Source organism: Tenebrio molitor, chromosome 2, assembly GCF_963966145.1.
Source record: "Tenebrio molitor chromosome 2, icTenMoli1.1, whole genome shotgun sequence".
Lineage (NCBI taxonomy): Eukaryota > Metazoa > Arthropoda > Insecta > Coleoptera > Tenebrionidae > Tenebrio > Tenebrio molitor.
In genome coordinates, this window is record NC_091047.1 from 1870252 (window position 1) to 1889360 (window position 19109).

A 19109-nucleotide genomic window follows, 5' to 3' on the forward strand; every position below is an offset into this window, starting at 1 on the left:
ATCACGTAAATTATTTGTTGTAGTTGCCCAATCACAGATATAATAGCTATTTATGCACCAAGGGCGTTACAACGATGATTACGCCCGGAGAACGATGAATCCAGCTCGAGGGCTTTAACCCGAGAGATGGATATCGTTCGATGGGCGTAATCATTCGGTGACGATGTGGTGGATACAAAATTTTATTTTTCACTATACGTGTTCTTAAAAAAAAAATTGGCATCTTTGCAATTTTGAATTGATGAGGGCGTTATGAATTCATTACGCCCGCTTATTCTTATTACGTCCTGTATTATTCCCCGGTTGTTATGGACATGTTTACGTATTTCGTATCCTAGGAGTTATCATGCAATTATACTAAAGTGAAAAATAAAAATATTTGTGGAACCCCCAGTTGTAAAATATGTCTGTTTTTTCTTTCAGTAATATTGTAGCCAAAGCTGAACAATTATAACACTCAAAATTAGGTTTATATTTTTTTTGTGGTTTTCAAAATTCAATTCACTTAAAATACATTTTTTTTCATATTGTATACTTTTGGCGCAAAATATTTTTCAAACGAAGGTTTATCGAAAATAATTTTGGGATTGGTTGATTAAACCGAATGTGACTAATTCAAAATAAACTAAAATGAGGCAAAGAAATCCTGTTCAAATTATACACGGCAATAAAGAAATTATGGTTGTTTATATTTTATTGGCTTTGAGTGTTATTCTAAAGGATTACCAGTAGAATTTGTTTTTTATTTATAATCTAAGAAAAGAGAAAATGCAAGGTATAATATCTTGGGATTTATTTATTTTTTAAATTATTTGGAAACAAATACCAACATGACTTTTTTTCTAATGATACATATTTATACGGTGCGATCAATTAAAAAATAAATCGAGTCGCCGTGTTACCTATGGCAACCCATGCTATAGCATAGGCTCCGAAGCAAACTCGATTTATTTTTTAAATGATCGCTCGGTATTATATTCTATATAGTTCAAAATTAGAAGTTATTAAGTAGTGTTTATTTACGCACATGGGGGCAGAAAATTTTGTCTAAATTACTTCGTATAGTTGAGCCTCCTTTAAATAATTTTCCGTTGCTTCGAACAAGAAAGTGAAGTCTCCCTGAAAGAACGTAACAGTCACTTTTCACAATTCTTACAAAATGAAAATAACTCTTAATTAACAAACCACTCATATCATTTTCGAGCCTACTTCAACAACCTTGACTAATATTGTCTGTGCAAGATAATGTCAAATCTGATACTCCTGAGGAGTAATAGAGTGGTAGGTTAACAGTTAAGTTATTAAAAAATATTTACTTCATTGATTCTAAATTCTGGGCTGTGATTTCGAACCATTCTCACAGAAGTAGGAACGTCACATACTCCTTCGACTTCAATTTTTTTAATGTTATACAGCATGGCGATGTACAGACCGGAATCCTTGATGCCATTACTGAAAAAAATACAATTGCGGAAAACGTTACCATTGCGTCAGTCATATCGCATGTTTTTTTTTTTTAATTTCACCTCGTAGTAGGCGTTGAAGAGTCGATTATGAACGCACTACTCGTGTAAAAACGTAAGATTAAACAGCTGATCCGTGATCCGTAACCCGTATAGTGCGTTCACAATTGACTCTTCAACGCCTACTATGAGATAAAATTAAAAAAAACACCCGATATTTACTCACTGGCTCATCACCAAGACTGAATTAGACTTTTTTAAAATTGCGTTCGTTTCATTACAAAAGTTGACGAAATCAGCAACGTTTTCAGGACGAGTAGCCTCTGAGGACCAGTTTTTCATAACAATAATTTCAATTATTTTCTGAAAATTGAAATTGATCAAAACGTATTTAATAGAATAACAACGCAGTACAGTTTTGTCACCGATTGTTATCTGCACTGTTATCCAGTCGTAAGAATCGAATATTTTGGAGTCTCGGTGTACGAGATTTATCTTTTTTGTAAGTGTAATTTGTGGCATGTTCCTGTCGGGCCATATACGATTTAAAGTAATTTTATTCACTGATACTATAACGGAGATGTTTTTATTTCCAACGAAGTTCCAGAACTGGAAGAGAGTGTCAGGTGTTGGTTCTTTCGTTATCGTAAATTTTCCAGGACATCTGAAACAATTAATCGTCTCTACACCGAAACATGCAGATACATCGTCGTAATCGAGACAATAAGGTGCACTCAAACTTAATTCTTTGCGAACTAAAACACAAGATAAATGAAATTTTATGATTTCAGATTTTGAAATGATTGTTACCAGATTTGTTGCCTGTTTTACGAGTACGTTTTATGGTATCAAGCCATTGTGTTTCTTGGACATATTTGAAGTATTTGTGAATCTGTTCTTCACTGAACAATATGGGTGTATTTGTCTGAAACGAATCACATTTGAAGGTGGTATCAATTTTAAAACAATATTCAAAAATTATGAAATGAGCTAACAGGTAGTAGTTGATGTTGTTGATCAGATTTGGGTCACATTTGGCCAATCTATGACTGATTTTGAAAATATCGATAGTACCATCTCGATTGGCAGTTCTAAAAGAAATGTCACACAGCAGAGCCAAACCCGTTCCTTCCACACCCGTACTGCAAAAAACCGAAAAGTGCATAATTTTTTATTTTGATCAAAATTACCTGCACTGAACCAAGATGGGTGATTTGGAATCCAAAGGAACTTTAGATGTCATTAGGAAAAAGAACATCAAAGGTAACGAAAAAAGAGAAGTAGAGGTGTTCCACCACGAACAGTACCGGTACAAGACGATCTGAAACAAGAGTGTACAATTTTACGTTTAAAATCAGGATAGACCCACATGTCGCGATGTCTTCTTGAAGGTAAGAATGAACTTTCGGCATTCGTAATCGAAGAAAATGTCGCAAGATTTGAAGGTGAGGGAAAGTTTGTGATGTCGTAAGTCTTCGTCTTTTACGTGCCAGTAATTCTCATCAGTTTCCTATAAATGTTAACCGTGAAAAATTAAACTTAGCAATGTGGACAATCACCTGTTTGTCTTCCAAATGGTTATCGAGAAGAATAATGTGCTTGATATTTTCTTGCCAGATGAGTTTCCAGAATAAAGCAAATTTATCTGGTTCCGGTACCTTGGCAGCCAGATGGGATTTCTTCACGTGCTGACCCTGTGCATAAGAATGAAAAAACGTTCAAATGACTATAAACAATTTCTTACGTCAATATATTCTGTGTCCAAGTAGTCTATTAAAATATCGTCGATTATGGTTTCGTAAATCTTAACTGTATTGAGAATTTCCTAAAAAAGTAATAAATCTAAGTGCTCTCAATAGAATTGTGGAAAAAGCTGTGACAAGATTTCAGTACAGAAATTAGTTTTCAGATAGATGAAATTTTTACCTTATGTTGACGTACAAGTTCATCATTTTTTAGGGAATTTTTAACGTAATCGGGATATTTAGTTATTTTGACGGGTTTCGAATAAGTTTCAGTGTTTCGTTCGTAATCTTCCCTATTATTGCTTGACTTCTACAACAATAACTTGCAGAAAATTTTAGTTAAATTAAGGAATTGGTAACTTACGGATTTCACTAGAAATTTTCTAAATGCAATAGCGATGGGAATTATAAGTAACAGCGATAATAGACCCAGTAGACGTAAATCTTGTGGCACGTCGACGGGTTCGCCCAAAGTATGAACCTGATAAGAGTACAGCTTGTAGCTGCTTTTATTTTCAATAGTGTTGGTTAATAAGATTGTGACGTTATAAGTGGTTGCTTGTTTTAAAGATGAACTCGAGCTCCTATTACAATCATTTATCGTATAATTATCTTGACCAATTTTAAAGTGCACAGGACTTTTTAGTTGACATTGGTATAAAATCTTGAATTTGGATAAGTTTACGTGGTGGTTCTCTTGTAATCGTGTTAACGATTTTACATTGTCATGGTTGTTGAAGTTTTCATCCAATAAAAATAAAAATAATTCATATTTATTTGTATCGTCTCTATTGGTACTTTTGATTGGCGAGATCTCTATCGTTATTGTATCATTTGAAGTGGAAATTTTTGGTTCGGTGGAGAACAAAGGAAGAGCAGGAGGGCTCGTGTCATTCTTAACTAATTCTTCGCCATTGTAACCATTAAATGCTTCAATTCTAATCCTGAATGGAGTCGATTTTAATAAACGTTTTTCTTCTATCTGTAAAACATTCAATAAAAGCAAGGCGAACAACGAAACGATCTTACTTACTTTATATTCGTAGAAAGGCTTGTAATTAGTAACAGGAAAACTATCATGAAGATTATTTTTTGTAGAATTGTGGTAAAGAACTGAGATATTAAAGAACGTGATTAGTCCGCTGGTTTCATTAGGATGACCCCATGTTAGTTCGAAGTCGTTTTGAAGATTCCAATGGATGGTAAGATTATTTGGCTTTTTCGATGGTTCTAAAATTGGGAATGAAATAAGATTTGCTTTAAAACATTATAAAGAGTTAGTGATTAGAAGTTTCCTTATTAATTAACACAATGTTAATTGTTCACTAAGTACAATCTAAGCACAAGTATTATCTAATAAAATATTATATACTGCACCGATTTTAGGGGTTCCCACAACTACTGCTGTCTGACCAAAACTATTTGGATGTTCATTTTTAGCTTGAACCTAGAACCGCAATTTTTTATTCTAGCTAATTTATTCGTAGTAGAAATCTCACTTTTATAGAATATTTCTTAATTTTTTCCAACCGACTTAGTGTAATGCATTGATATCCTGGCCAAAGTGTGCAAGGTAAATCTTTGAAAGTTTCCATTTCTCCTTTATTATTATTATTATCTACTTCTTCATAAGTAACTTTATAAAGGTCCAACTTCCCCGTTGGAGGATACGGTGGCATCCATCGAATTGATATGGAATTTTCATTTTTTGAAAAAATCGTTAGATCTCTTACCACATTAGGGGGGTCTGACAAGGTTTGAAATGATTTTGATCTCACAGTTTTTGCACAAGTGCTGTTTCGACAAAATTTAATATTGAAAGTATAGTCCGAATAAGGAATAACATGAACTAAACAGAATGTGTTTTCAAAATCGCATTCTTTCTCTTTCTCAACAAAATTGTCACACCATTCATTGGAACAGCTCTTTTTGATTCTAATTTGTAAAGAACCTCTCATAATGCTACAGGCCATCGAAGAATAATGCAGTTTTACAGAACGAGCCTCGATTTTCCACTTTAATTCAGGAATTTCATCATCAGATATTGTATCTGTAAAACAGTGCATTTATTGAATAGTTTAAAAATTATTAACTGTATCTACCTGACGCAAATGTGTCTTGAGTTACATTCACTGGAGGTCCTTCAATCTTTCTATTCCAAGCTGACACCGAAAATGAATATTTTGCATAGGGAACTAAACCAGATACTGTGACATCAGTCTCTTCCGCGCTTAGTTGCTTTATGGGAAAGGTTTTACCATTTGAAGTTTTACAGCTTTTATGCGACACAAGCTGCAGTAAATGGTTGTCAATTAATAATACCGACTTTTTTGATGAGTACCTGATATCTAACCACATATTTTACAAATTGACCGTTGAAATTTTCAGGTGATTGCCATGTTAAACGAGCACTCGAATCTCGTATGTCCTTTATTCCAAGATTTACTATTGCACCTGGAACTGCATAAAAGAAATTAATGCTATTAGAATTAATGTTGCACTTGCCTCCTTCAATTGTCCGTACCGCTCTGTCAAGTTTTGTTTGATTTTTTTTGACAATAATTTGATAATTTGTGTAAGGTGTTAAGTTTTTAAAACAATAAGTATCATTTTCTAATTTTAGTGGAAATATTGTATTTTGTTGTATGTTGTATCTTATCGGTTTCGGATGAGATGATTCTTTTGCGTGCGATGTGCCAATTAAACTGATGGTAAAATTACAAAATTGTGTCAAAGTCTTAAACAGAAAGCACATTTAGTCTTCATTTATTTACATTTCATCATTTACCTTGGACTTGAACGTCACTCTTATGCTGGTGTTGTACGAATTCGATATAAAATCCTCGTCTTTGATCTCTTCAAAAGGAACTTTACATTTAGTAAAAGATTTAACAAATGACTTTAATATAGTACCGTAACATTTCGTTGTAAATGCGGCGTGGGGTAATTGCTCGTCGATAAAAATTTTATCATTAATTGTGATGATAATGCCCCTCACGATGTATTTCGTATTTGGCTCTAAATATTGAAGTTTAATAATTGCGGATTTATTAAAAGGATTGCGTTGATCAGAAGCCATCCACTCACTATTTCCTTCAGCTTTCTACAAAATCAAATACAATAACTAAAATGTAAGAAATAGAGAAACAATCATCTGACTCTGTACTCTACGTAATAACTATCTGGTGAGTCTGTGTGTTTCTTATTGAGCAATTCGAAATTTTCTACTTTTACTTTGGCTTCACTGTATTTGATATCGCTGACAACAGGAGGTTCACTGAAGACTTGGCCCGGTGCTGAAGGGGAAGAAAATTAAATGCGATATTTAAAAAAACTGGTTGACGTACGCATGTCACATTTAGCACCAACGTAGTTATCAGAACACGGCTCACATTTTCCGTTGTCGAAATCACAGGAGTGTCTGGAACAATGCCCGCACCTTTTTTTACAATTCATGCCATAAGATCCCGAATCACATTCTAAAGACAAAATAATTTAAAGTAAGTCGATAAATCGTATTTAACACTTCCACTAGAGCCACAAGTTGGATATTTCCATCCGGCTGAACACGAACATTTGAGTTCTGTTCCATCTTTTTCGCAAACTTTGAGCTGACCACATGTTTGATTTAGAAATAATGGACAAGGAATGCAATGTCTGGTGACAGCGTCGTCAGCGCAGTTATTTTCTAAAACTGTTAAGACAGAAAATTCGATGGATAATTCGTTTTTATAAACTGTTCATCTCACCGGTCGGTTTTGCGTCATCGTCTAATGAAATAACATCGTCGTCTTTGTTAGAAATAAGTTGACATTTTAATTTTCGTCTTGATTTGATCATGCGATGCTCTGAAATAAACTGGTTTTGATTTTTTAAAATATTTTTTTAGTTGTTTTACCAGTATTATTACATTCCCTAATATGTGGTTCGATATTCCAAAATACATCCCTTTGATTATTGGCTATTGTAGAAATAAAGAGAGTCGAATTGGTCTGCACGTTATCCACAAACAGCTTAATTTCTTTCCACGTTTCCTTATTGAAGAAATCGTTGCAACACTTAAATATCCTAATTAATCTAGTGGTTGTTACTTACCTGAGATGAGTACGTTTCCTCTTTTAAAATATTACTTTCATTATTTGCTTCACTTAGTGTTAATGTTATCTTGCAATTGGAACACATTTTTACGAACAATGACAGACAGACAACTCCATTTTTCGGATTTCTTTCTACTGTGGTTTGTTGATTTGTACTATAGTTGGTATAAAAATATGGAACTAAATATTAAACTTTAAGTTAACTACTTCTGTATTGGGGTTTTATCATACTGTGTTAATTTTTACTTACCTTTGTGAATTTTCCAAAGACCAGTGACAGTATCTTTACTGTGAATCATCATATGAGTTACACTGTAGACATTTTGACCATCATCATATTGTATTATAGCGTCTTTATTATTTAGTCGTTTGAAAGAGAATCTATTATCCTTTTTCGAAAGTTCGAAATGACGCCATTCCTTATTAGTTAGGTACTGACTGTCACTGTTGTTATGCTGAAAATGTAGTGTAGTATGCTGTTACATCTAATTTTCCTGGGGATACCATTATTGTTTGGATCGGCGTTTCGCAAGATTTAGATACTGTTACATTGCTAAGAACAGGTATGGTTCCACGTGCACACTTTCGTAGTTCTGTTTTAGTTCCTCCAAATGCCATCAGTAAGAACCAATAACAATTTGACTCTTCTATTATTTCTCCATCGCAAAGGAGTATATGGGCTTGTTTTGAAATACGAATCGATAATGAAATTTGGAAATTTTGTTTTAATTTACTGGCCACAGTGATAAACTGTAATGTATCATTCTTCTTTTCAACTGTTTTGTATGTGCGTATTGCTGTGTATTGAAAATAAACATATTAATTGAAGTGAAACAAAAGGTTAAAGTTAGTTACTCTCCCATCGTCTATCCAAAATTCTTTGATTATTTCTGTACACATAAGTCCACTTGGAATCATCACCTTCAATACCCAATCGGAACAAAGGTGCATGTGGAATAAATTGTGATTCTAAAATGAATTAACAACTGTAGTTATGATTTTCAAAATCCTAAGAGGGAGATATTATACAGCGTGTCCCACCTAAGACTTTTAGGTCTTATATGTCTATTATTCATGGACCGATTTTTGTGAAGTTTAACAGATAGATAATAATTTAAAAGGTGAAGATTAATCTTAGTCTTAAAAACGCCATTTTAACTCTCTTTATTTGTGAATGAAATCATTTAAGATTTACACTAAACTGTATAACAACAATAAACAATGGCTTCCGCAAAAGAGGAAAAACCGTATCAATTTATTTAATTTTTCGCAAAATTGTTCAATTGTTTCAAAACGGGTTGACTTGAAATCTCAAAAATGTTAGCACATTTTTAACAATATAATTTATTTTTCTTGAAGTAGAAACTGTTAATTTGATTAATTTTTTTGTATAGACGCATGTTTTCTAACGAGTAACAATCTGACACTAGTTTTGTGTAGATTCAAATAAAGGAATAGTTATTTATGATGTAACCCCACGAACAAAATAAAATCACTTTTAACACGTCCATCATACATCTATTTTTTATACAACTGGTTTGCATTGCATTAAAAAACGAATTGGAATTTTTGATGTTTATTTTAATTTCTGCGGCAAAAATCAGGTAGCTAGTCTTGTATTGACATTTGTTTATTAGAAACGTCAAAAAAGTTTTCATTAGGTTTTGTAAAACACTTTCAATTCCACATTATTGCATTCGCAAACATGGAATGCAAAGAAAACGACGTTAACGATGCCGATATCGACGACAGATTTCCCGCAGATATTGAAAAAGTGGCAAATAGAGACACTTTAACATTTATAAAGAAATAAAAAATAACTAGTGTTAAAAGTTTTTTTTTTACTAGTGTTAAAAATACTTTTAAAACGGTAAGTTATAAAGAGCAATTTTTAATCAAATTAGCTTCCACTAAAAACGTCACTTTTAATGTCAGTTGTATAAAAAATATTTTAAAATTACATTTTTTATTAATCGGGCATTTTATTGCCAGTAATTTATTTTTTATTCACTAGAATATCTATCTTCCAATTTTTACAAAAATCGGTCTATAAATAATAGAGGTACAAGACCTGAAAGTCTTAGGTGGGACACCCCGTATAGCACATATTTTTTTAGTAAATATTCAGGTTGTATAGTTGTCCCAGAGGTGCAGCGATTTTATGGCAGGGCAATAGTTCTTATTACGTCTATTGATGTGCCGATAAGCGACTTAAGCAGAGCCCCTGTCAATCATCATTTTCGTTCTGTACCTCTCAGTTTACAGGGTAGTACTTGAACGAATTTACGATTGGGAGTTGTAGCTGTGGTTTAAACCTATTGTCGGTGTCGTTAACGTTTATACAATGGTACCCTGCCATAAAATCGCTGCAGCTCTGGGACAACTATAAGCACTGTCACATTGGAAGAAACTTCCGTTCACATTAATTTTAACTACCGTTACTTACCCGTTTCAGATTCCTGTGTTCCTTTCTCATCAGCCAACCAACTTAAGGCATAAGTGCTGTTGGTAATGCAGTAATACTCATTTTTTTTCAAATTGTGAACCATAAAAAAGCTACTTTGGCAGTTCGAATAAAGTACATTAATAACTAGGATTAAAAAGAACACATATCTATTACTAATTTCGAATTGCATGCTTATGAAGATTTTAACGTTTTTTAACTGACGCAGATACCGCGAAACTGATAAAACCGTAATATGTATTATAAGCTATTTATTTATGATATCAGCGGCGAGGATTTTACAGTTTTGGTTAAATGAAGGAGTGTAGGTTTGTGATAAGACAGCATTTTATCATAGTAAACATAGAAATCTCACAAACATAACTTCTTCCCTTTTTTGTGTATCGACAACAAATATAAATAAAAAAAAATTATTGGTTTTGGATAGATTTAGTTTATCCGGTTTGTGAGCATTATTACTAACTGTCTAAAGTAAGTGTTATTACTGTGTGTGTCGGTTTTGCACTTAGGACCTATATGGTTTATCACGTAAATTATTTGTTGTAGTTGCCCAATCACAGATATAATAGCTATTTATGCACCAAGGGCGTTACAACGATGATTACGCCCGGAGAACGATGAATCCAGCTCGAGGGCTTTAACCCGAGAGATGGATATCGTTCGATGGGCGTAATCATTCGGTGACGATGTGGTGGATACAAAATTTTATTTTTCACTATACGTGTTCTTAAAAAAAAAATTGGCATCTTTGCAATTTTGAATTGATGAGGGCGTTATGAATTCATTACGCCCGCTTATTCTTATTACGTCCTGTATTATTCCCCGGTTGTTATGGACATGTTTACGTATTTCGTATCCTAGGAGTTATCATGCAATTATACTAAAGTGAAAAATAAAAATATTTGTGGAACCCCCAGTTGTAAAATATGTCTGTTTTTTCTTTCAGTAATATTGTAGCCAAAGCTGAACAATTATAACACTCAAAATTAGGTTTATATTTTTTTTGTGGTTTTCAAAATTCAATTCACTTAAAATACATTTTTTTTCATATTGTATACTTTTGGCGCAAAATATTTTTCAAACGAAGGTTTATCGAAAATAATTTTGGGATTGGTTGATTAAACCGAATGTGACTAATTCAAAATAAACTAAAATGAGGCAAAGAAATCCTGTTCAAATTATACACGGCAATAAAGAAATTATGGTTGTTTATATTTTATTGGCTTTGAGTGTTATTCTAAAGGATTACCAGTAGAATTTGTTTTTTATTTATAATCTAAGAAAAGAGAAAATGCAAGGTATAATATCTTGGGATTTATTTATTTTTTAAATTATTTGGAAACAAATACCAACATGACTTTTTTTCTAATGATACATATTTATACGGTGCGATCAATTAAAAAATAAATCGAGTCGCCGTGTTACCTATGGCAACCCATGCTATAGCATAGGCTCCGAAGCAAACTCGATTTATTTTTTAAATGATCGCTCGGTATTATATTCTATATAGTTCAAAATTAGAAGTTATTAAGTAGTGTTTATTTACGCACATGGGGGCAGAAAATTTTGTCTAAATTACTTCGTATAGTTGAGCCTCCTTTAAATAATTTTCCGTTGCTTCGAACAAGAAAGTGAAGTCTCCCTGAAAGAACGTAACAGTCACTTTTCACAATTCTTACAAAATGAAAATAACTCTTAATTAACAAACCACTCATATCATTTTCGAGCCTACTTCAACAACCTTGACTAATATTGTCTGTGCAAGATAATGTCAAATCTGATACTCCTGAGGAGTAATAGAGTGGTAGGTTAACAGTTAAGTTATTAAAAAATATTTACTTCATTGATTCTAAATTCTGGGCTGTGATTTCGAACCATTCTCACAGAAGTAGGAACGTCACATACTCCTTCGACTTCAATTTTTTTAATGTTATACAGCATGGCGATGTACAGACCGGAATCCTTGATGCCATTACTGAAAAAAATACAATTGCGGAAAACGTTACCATTGCGTCAGTCATATCGCATGTTTTTTTTTTTTAATTTCACCTCGTAGTAGGCGTTGAAGAGTCGATTATGAACGCACTACTCGTGTAAAAACGTAAGATTAAACAGCTGATCCGTGATCCGTAACCCGTATAGTGCGTTCACAATTGACTCTTCAACGCCTACTATGAGATAAAATTAAAAAAAACACCCGATATTTACTCACTGGCTCATCACCAAGACTGAATTAGACTTTTTTAAAATTGCGTTCGTTTCATTACAAAAGTTGACGAAATCAGCAACGTTTTCAGGACGAGTAGCCTCTGAGGACCAGTTTTTCATAACAATAATTTCAATTATTTTCTGAAAATTGAAATTGATCAAAACGTATTTAATAGAATAACAACGCAGTACAGTTTTGTCACCGATTGTTATCTGCACTGTTATCCAGTCGTAAGAATCGAATATTTTGGAGTCTCGGTGTACGAGATTTATCTTTTTTGTAAGTGTAATTTGTGGCATGTTCCTGTCGGGCCATATACGATTTAAAGTAATTTTATTCACTGATACTATAACGGAGATGTTTTTATTTCCAACGAAGTTCCAGAACTGGAAGAGAGTGTCAGGTGTTGGTTCTTTCGTTATCGTAAATTTTCCAGGACATCTGAAACAATTAATCGTCTCTACACCGAAACATGCAGATACATCGTCGTAATCGAGACAATAAGGTGCACTCAAACTTAATTCTTTGCGAACTAAAACACAAGATAAATGAAATTTTATGATTTCAGATTTTGAAATGATTGTTACCAGATTTGTTGCCTGTTTTACGAGTACGTTTTATGGTATCAAGCCATTGTGTTTCTTGGACATATTTGAAGTATTTGTGAATCTGTTCTTCACTGAACAATATGGGTGTATTTGTCTGAAACGAATCACATTTGAAGGTGGTATCAATTTTAAAACAATATTCAAAAATTATGAAATGAGCTAACAGGTAGTAGTTGATGTTGTTGATCAGATTTGGGTCACATTTGGCCAATCTATGACTGATTTTGAAAATATCGATAGTACCATCTCGATTGGCAGTTCTAAAAGAAATGTCACACAGCAGAGCCAAACCCGTTCCTTCCACACCCGTACTGCAAAAAACCGAAAAGTGCATAATTTTTTATTTTGATCAAAATTACCTGCACTGAACCAAGATGGGTGATTTGGAATCCAAAGGAACTTTAGATGTCATTAGGAAAAAGAACATCAAAGGTAACGAAAAAAGAGAAGTAGAGGTGTTCCACCACGAACAGTACCGGTACAAGACGATCTGAAACAAGAGTGTACAATTTTACGTTTAAAATCAGGATAGACCCACATGTCGCGATGTCTTCTTGAAGGTAAGAATGAACTTTCGGCATTCGTAATCGAAGAAAATGTCGCAAGATTTGAAGGTGAGGGAAAGTTTGTGATGTCGTAAGTCTTCGTCTTTTACGTGCCAGTAATTCTCATCAGTTTCCTATAAATGTTAACCGTGAAAAATTAAACTTAGCAATGTGGACAATCACCTGTTTGTCTTCCAAATGGTTATCGAGAAGAATAATGTGCTTGATATTTTCTTGCCAGATGAGTTTCCAGAATAAAGCAAATTTATCTGGTTCCGGTACCTTGGCAGCCAGATGGGATTTCTTCACGTGCTGACCCTGTGCATAAGAATGAAAAAACGTTCAAATGACTATAAACAATTTCTTACGTCAATATATTCTGTGTCCAAGTAGTCTATTAAAATATCGTCGATTATGGTTTCGTAAATCTTAACTGTATTGAGAATTTCCTAAAAAAGTAATAAATCTAAGTGCTCTCAATAGAATTGTGGAAAAAGCTGTGACAAGATTTCAGTACAGAAATTAGTTTTCAGATAGATGAAATTTTTACCTTATGTTGACGTACAAGTTCATCATTTTTTAGGGAATTTTTAACGTAATCGGGATATTTAGTTATTTTGACGGGTTTCGAATAAGTTTCAGTGTTTCGTTCGTAATCTTCCCTATTATTGCTTGACTTCTACAACAATAACTTGCAGAAAATTTTAGTTAAATTAAGGAATTGGTAACTTACGGACTTCACTAGAAATTTTCTAAATGCAATAGCGATGGGAATTATAAGTAACAGCGATAATAGACCCAGTAGACGTAAATCTTGTGGCACGTCGACGGGTTCGCCCAATGTATGAACTGGATAAGAGTATAGCTTGTAGCTGGTTTTATTCATAAAAGTGTTAGTTAATAAGATTGTGACGTTATAAGTGGTTGCTGGTTTTAAAGATGAACTCGAGCCCCTAATACAATCATTTATCGTATAATTATCTTGACCAATTTTAAAGTGTACAGGATTTTTTAGTTGACATTGGTATAAAATCTTGAATTTGGATAAGTTTACGTGGTGGTTCTCTTGTAATCGCGTTAACGATTTTACGTTGTCATGGTTGTTGAAGTTTTCATCCAATAAAAATAAAAATAATTCATAGTTATTTGTATCGTTTCTGTTGGTACTTTTGATTGGCGAGATCTCTATCGTTATAGTGTCATTTGAAGTGGAAATTATTGGATCAGTGGTGAACAAAGGACGAGCAGGAGGGCTCGTGTCATCCTTAGCTAATTCTGTGCCATTGTAACCATTAAATGCTCCAATTCTAATCCTGAATGGAGTCGATTTTAATAAACGTTTTTCTTCTATCTGTATATTCGTAGAAAGGCTTGTAATTAGTAACAGGAAAACTGTCATGAAGATGATTTTTTGGAGAATTTTGGAAAAGAACTGAGATATTAAAGAACGTGATTAGTCCGCTGGTTTCATTAGGATGACCCCATGTTAGTTCGAGGTCGTTTTGAAGATTCCAATGGATGGTAAGGTTATGTGGCTCTTTCGAGGGTTCTAAAATTGAGAGTGAAATAAAATTTGCTTTAAACTTTATAAAGAGTTGGTGACTCGAAGTTCCCTTATTGATTAACACAATGTTATTTTTTCACTAAGCATATCTAAAGACAAGTACTATCTAAAAAAATATTGTACACTGCACCGATTTTAGTTGTTCCCCCAACTGTGGTTATCTGACCTGGAGTATTTGGATTTTCATTTATAGCTTGCACCTAGAAACGCAATTTTTAATTGTAGCTACATTATTCGTAGTAGAAATCTCACTTTTATAGAATAGTTCTTTCTTTTTTCCAATTTACTTAGCGTAAAACATTGATATTCTGGCCAAAGTGTGCAAGGTAAATCTTTTAAAGTTTCCACTTCTTCTTTATTATTATTAGTATCGACTTCTTTATAAGTAACTTTATAAAGGTCCAAATTCCCCGTTGGAGGATACGGTGGCATCCAACGAATTGATATGGAGTTTTCATTTTTTGAAAAAATCCTTAGATCTCTTATCACATTAGGGGGTTCTGACATGGTTTGAAACGAGTCTTGCACAGTTTTTGCACAAGTGTTATTTCGACAAAATTTAATATAGAAAGTATAGTCCGAATAAGGAATAACAGGAACTAAACAGGATGTGTTTTCAAAATCGCATTCTGTCTCTTGTTCAACAGAATTGACACACCATTTATTGGAACACCTCTTTTTGATTTTAATTTGTAAAGGACCTCTAATAATGCTGCAGTCTATCGATGAAAAATACAGTTTTACAGAATGAGCCTCGATTTTCCTGTTGAATTTAGGAATTTCAGTATCAGATATTGTATCTGTAAAACAGTGCATTTATTGAATAGTTTAAAAAGTGTTAACTCTATCAACCTGACGCAAATGTGTCTTGAATTACGGTCACTGGAGGTCCTCCAACCTCTCGGTTCCAAGCTGACACCGAAAATGAATATTTTGCATAGGGAACCAAACCAGATACTGTGACATCAGTCTCTTCCGCGCTTAGTTGCTTTATGGGAAAGGTAATACCATTTGACGTCTTACAGCTTTTATGCGACACAAGCTGAAATAAATGATTGTCAATTAATTATACAGACTTTTTTGATTAGTACCTGATATGTAACAACATATTTCACAAATTGACCGTTGAAACTTTCAGGTGATTGCCATTTTAAACGAACACTGGAATCTCGTATGTCTGTTATTGTAAGACCTCGTATTTCACCTGGAACTGCATAAAAAAAAATTAATTTTCTACTTTCACTTTAGCTTCACTGTATTTAATATCGCTGACAACAGGAGGTTCACTGAAAACTTGACCCGTTGCTGAAGTGGAAGAAATTTAGATGCGATATTTAAAATAAAGTGGTGGACGTACGTATGTCACATTTAGCACCAACGTAGTTATCAGAACACCGATCACATTTTCCGTTGACGAAATCACAGGAGTGTTCGGAACAATGCCCGCACCTTTTTTTACAATTCATGCCATAAAATCCCGAATCACACCCTAAAGACAAAATAATTTAACGTAAGTCGATAAATCGTATTTAAGACTTCCACTAGAGCCACAAGTGGGATATTTCCATCCGGCTGAACATGAACATTTGATTTGTGTTCCATCTTTTTCGCAAATTTTGAGCTGACCACATGTTTGATTTAGAAATAATGGACAAGGAATGCAATGTCTGGTGACAGCGTCGTCAGCGCAGTTATTTTTTAAAACTGTTAAGACAGAAAATTCGATGGATAATTCGTTTTTATAAACTGTTCATCTCACCGGTCGGTTTTGCGTCATCGTCGAATGAAATAACATCGTGATCTTCCTTAGAAATAAGTTGACATTTTAATTTTTGTGTTGATTTGATCATGCGATGCTCTGAAAATAAACTGATTTTGATTTTTTGAAATATATTAGTAGTTATTTTACCAGTATTATTACATTCCCTAATATGTGGATCGATATTCCAAAATACATCCCTTTGGTTATTGGTTATGGTAGAAATAAAGAGAGTCGCATTGGTCTGCACGTTATCCACAAACAGCTTAATTTCTTTCCACTTTTCCTTATTGAATAAATTGTTGCAACACTTAAATATCCTAATTAATCTAGTGGTTGTTACTTACCTGAGATGAGTACGTTTCCTCTTTTAAAATATTAGTTTCATTATTTATTTCACTTAGTGTTAATGTTATCTTGCAATTGGAACACATTTTTACGAACAGTGACAGACAGATAACTCCATTTTTCGGACTTATTTCTACTGTGGTTTTTTGATTTGTACTATAGTTGGTATACAAATATGGAACTAAATATTAAACTTTATGTTAACCACTTCTGTATTGGGGTTTCATCATACTGTGTTAATTTTTATATTTTTTTACTTACCTTTGTGAATTTTCCAAAGAGCAGTGACTGAATTTTTACTGTGAATCATCATATGAGTTATACTGTAGGCTTTTTCACCATCATCATATTGTATTATAGCGTCTTTATTATTTAGTCGTTTGAAAGACAGTTTATTATCTTTTTTCGACAGTTCGAAATGGCGCCATTCCTTATTAGTTAGGTACCGACTGTCACTGTTGTTATGCTGAAAATGTAGTGTAGTATGCTATTAGATATAATTTTCCTGAGGATACCATTATTGTTTGGATCGGCGTTTCGCAAGATTTAGGTACTGCTATATTGCTAAGAACAGGTATGGTTCCCTCTGCACATTTTCGTAGTTCTGTTTTATTTCCCCGAAATCCCATCAGTAGGAACCAATAACAATTTGACTCTTCTACTTTATCTCCATCGCAAAGAAAAATGTGGGCTTCTCTTGAAATACGAATCGATAATGATATTTGGAAATTTTGTTGTAATTTTTCTTCCACATTGATAAACTGCAATCGACTATACTTCTCTGTAACTGTTTTGTATGTGGGTATTGCTATATATTGAAAATAAACATATTAATGGAAGTGAAACAAAAGCTTAAAGTTAGTTACTCTCCCATCGTCGATCCAAAATTGTTCCAGTATATGAGACCACATAAATCCACTTGGACTCACCTTCAATACCCAATCGGAACAAAGGTGCATGTGGAATAAATTGTGATTCTAAAATGAATTAACAACTGTAGTTATGATTTTCAAAATCCCAAGAGAGAGATTTTATACAGGTGTCTCACCTAAGAATTTAGGTCTTATATCTCTATTATTTATGGACCGATTTTTGTGAAATTTAACAGATAGAGAATAATTTAAAAGGTGGAGGTTAATCTTTCGTTACTCCAGTCTTAAAAACGCCATTTTAACTCCCTTTATTTGTGAATGAAATCGTTTAAGATTTATACTAAACTGTATAACAACAATAATCAATGGCTTCCGCAAAAATTCGTCCCCCGAAGGTAGTCGTACTACAAGAAAAAAAAGGAAAAACCGTGTCAATTTACTTAATTGTTTGCAGAATTGTTCAATTGTTTCAAAACGGGTTGACTTGAAATCTCAAAAATGTTAGCACATTTTTAACAATATAATTTATTTTTCTTGAAGTAGAAACTGTTAATTTGATTAAAATTTTTGTATAGACGCATGTTTTCTAACGAGTAACAATCGGACACTAGTTTTGGGTAGATTAAATAAAGGAAAATATTTTCAAATTATGTACATTTTTTATTAATCGGGCATTTTATTGCCAGTAATTTATTCTTCATTCACTAGAATATCTATCTTCCAAATTTTACAAAAATCGGTTCATAAATAAGAGAGATACAAGACCTGAAAATCTTAGGTGGGACATCCGGTATAGTACATATATTTTTAGTAAATATTCAGGTTGTAACCATTGTCACATTGGAAAAAACTTCCGTTCGAATTAATTGTGACTGTCGTTACTTACTCCTTTCAGATTCCTGTGTTCCTTCGTCATCAGCCAACCAACTTAAGGCATGAGTGCTGTTGGTGATGCAGTAATACTCATTTTTTTTCAAATTGTGAACCATAAAAAAGCTACTTTGACAGTTCGAATAAAGTACATTAATAACTAGGATTAAAAAGAACACATATCTTTTAGCAATTTTGAATTGCATGCTTATGAAGATTCTAACGTTTTTTAACTGACGCAGATACCCCGAAACTGATAAAACCGTAATACTTATTATAAACTATTTATTTATGATATCAGCGGCGAGGATTTTACAGTTTTGGTTAAATGAAGGAGTGTAGGTTTGTGATAAGACAGCATTTTATCATAGTAAACATAGAAATCTCACAAACATAACTTCTTCCCTTTTTTGTGTATCGACAACAAATATAAATAAAAAATAGTTATTTATTTAACGAGTTCGTGTGTAATTTGGGCTTTTTTTTGTATGAGTGGGCCAGTTTAAAACTCGAGTGAAACGAGAGTTTTAAAGGTCTACGAGTGCCAAAAAAGCGCAAATTACAC

General features: G+C 33.3%; 1 protein-coding gene across 22 annotated transcripts in view; it reads right to left on the reverse strand.

Moving 5' to 3' along the window:
- Nucleotides 1-776: 776 nt before the first annotated feature.
- LOC138122811 (receptor-type tyrosine-protein phosphatase U-like) overlaps nucleotides 777-19109 on the reverse strand; it is a 47182-nt gene continuing 28849 nt past the window's right edge. For 4 of the 22 annotated variants that reach the window (XM_069037141.1, XM_069037140.1, XM_069037148.1 and 1 more), the window contains 11 exons: nucleotides 13865-14482; nucleotides 13682-13810; nucleotides 13500-13580; nucleotides 13315-13449; nucleotides 13125-13265; nucleotides 12946-13076; nucleotides 12566-12897; nucleotides 12170-12510; nucleotides 11982-12118; nucleotides 11609-11744; nucleotides 11069-11411 (listed from right to left, as the gene is read on the reverse strand). In XM_069037141.1, coding sequence (XP_068893242.1) covers nucleotides 11340-11411; nucleotides 11609-11744; nucleotides 11982-12118; nucleotides 12170-12510; nucleotides 12566-12897; nucleotides 12946-13076; nucleotides 13125-13265; nucleotides 13315-13449; nucleotides 13500-13580; nucleotides 13682-13810; nucleotides 13865-14482 — 2253 coding nt within the window. In that variant the 3' untranslated portion in view covers nucleotides 11069-11339. Of the gene's footprint in view, nucleotides 1120-1316; nucleotides 1453-1689; nucleotides 1827-1877; nucleotides 2219-2273; nucleotides 2606-2653; nucleotides 2785-2832; nucleotides 2974-3022; nucleotides 3158-3207; nucleotides 3337-3389; nucleotides 3519-3572; nucleotides 4191-4241; nucleotides 4439-4585; nucleotides 4656-4707; nucleotides 5259-5310; nucleotides 5501-5549; nucleotides 5669-5713; nucleotides 5946-5996; nucleotides 6065-6121; nucleotides 6312-6367; nucleotides 6505-6555; nucleotides 6688-6740; nucleotides 6903-6957; nucleotides 7057-7106; nucleotides 7243-7303; nucleotides 7486-7555; nucleotides 7761-7809; nucleotides 8103-8160; nucleotides 8275-9751; nucleotides 10017-11068; nucleotides 11412-11608; nucleotides 11745-11981; nucleotides 12119-12169; nucleotides 12511-12565; nucleotides 12898-12945; nucleotides 13077-13124; nucleotides 13266-13314; nucleotides 13450-13499; nucleotides 13629-13681; nucleotides 13811-13864; nucleotides 14681-14825; nucleotides 14896-14947; nucleotides 15496-15547; nucleotides 15738-15786; nucleotides 16001-16052; nucleotides 16400-16454; nucleotides 16565-16604; nucleotides 16741-16801; nucleotides 16984-17063; nucleotides 17269-17317; nucleotides 17611-19109 lie in introns of those variants that run through there. The other 18 variants (XR_011156635.1, XM_069037159.1, XM_069037157.1 and 15 more) reach the window with 16 other exon arrangements.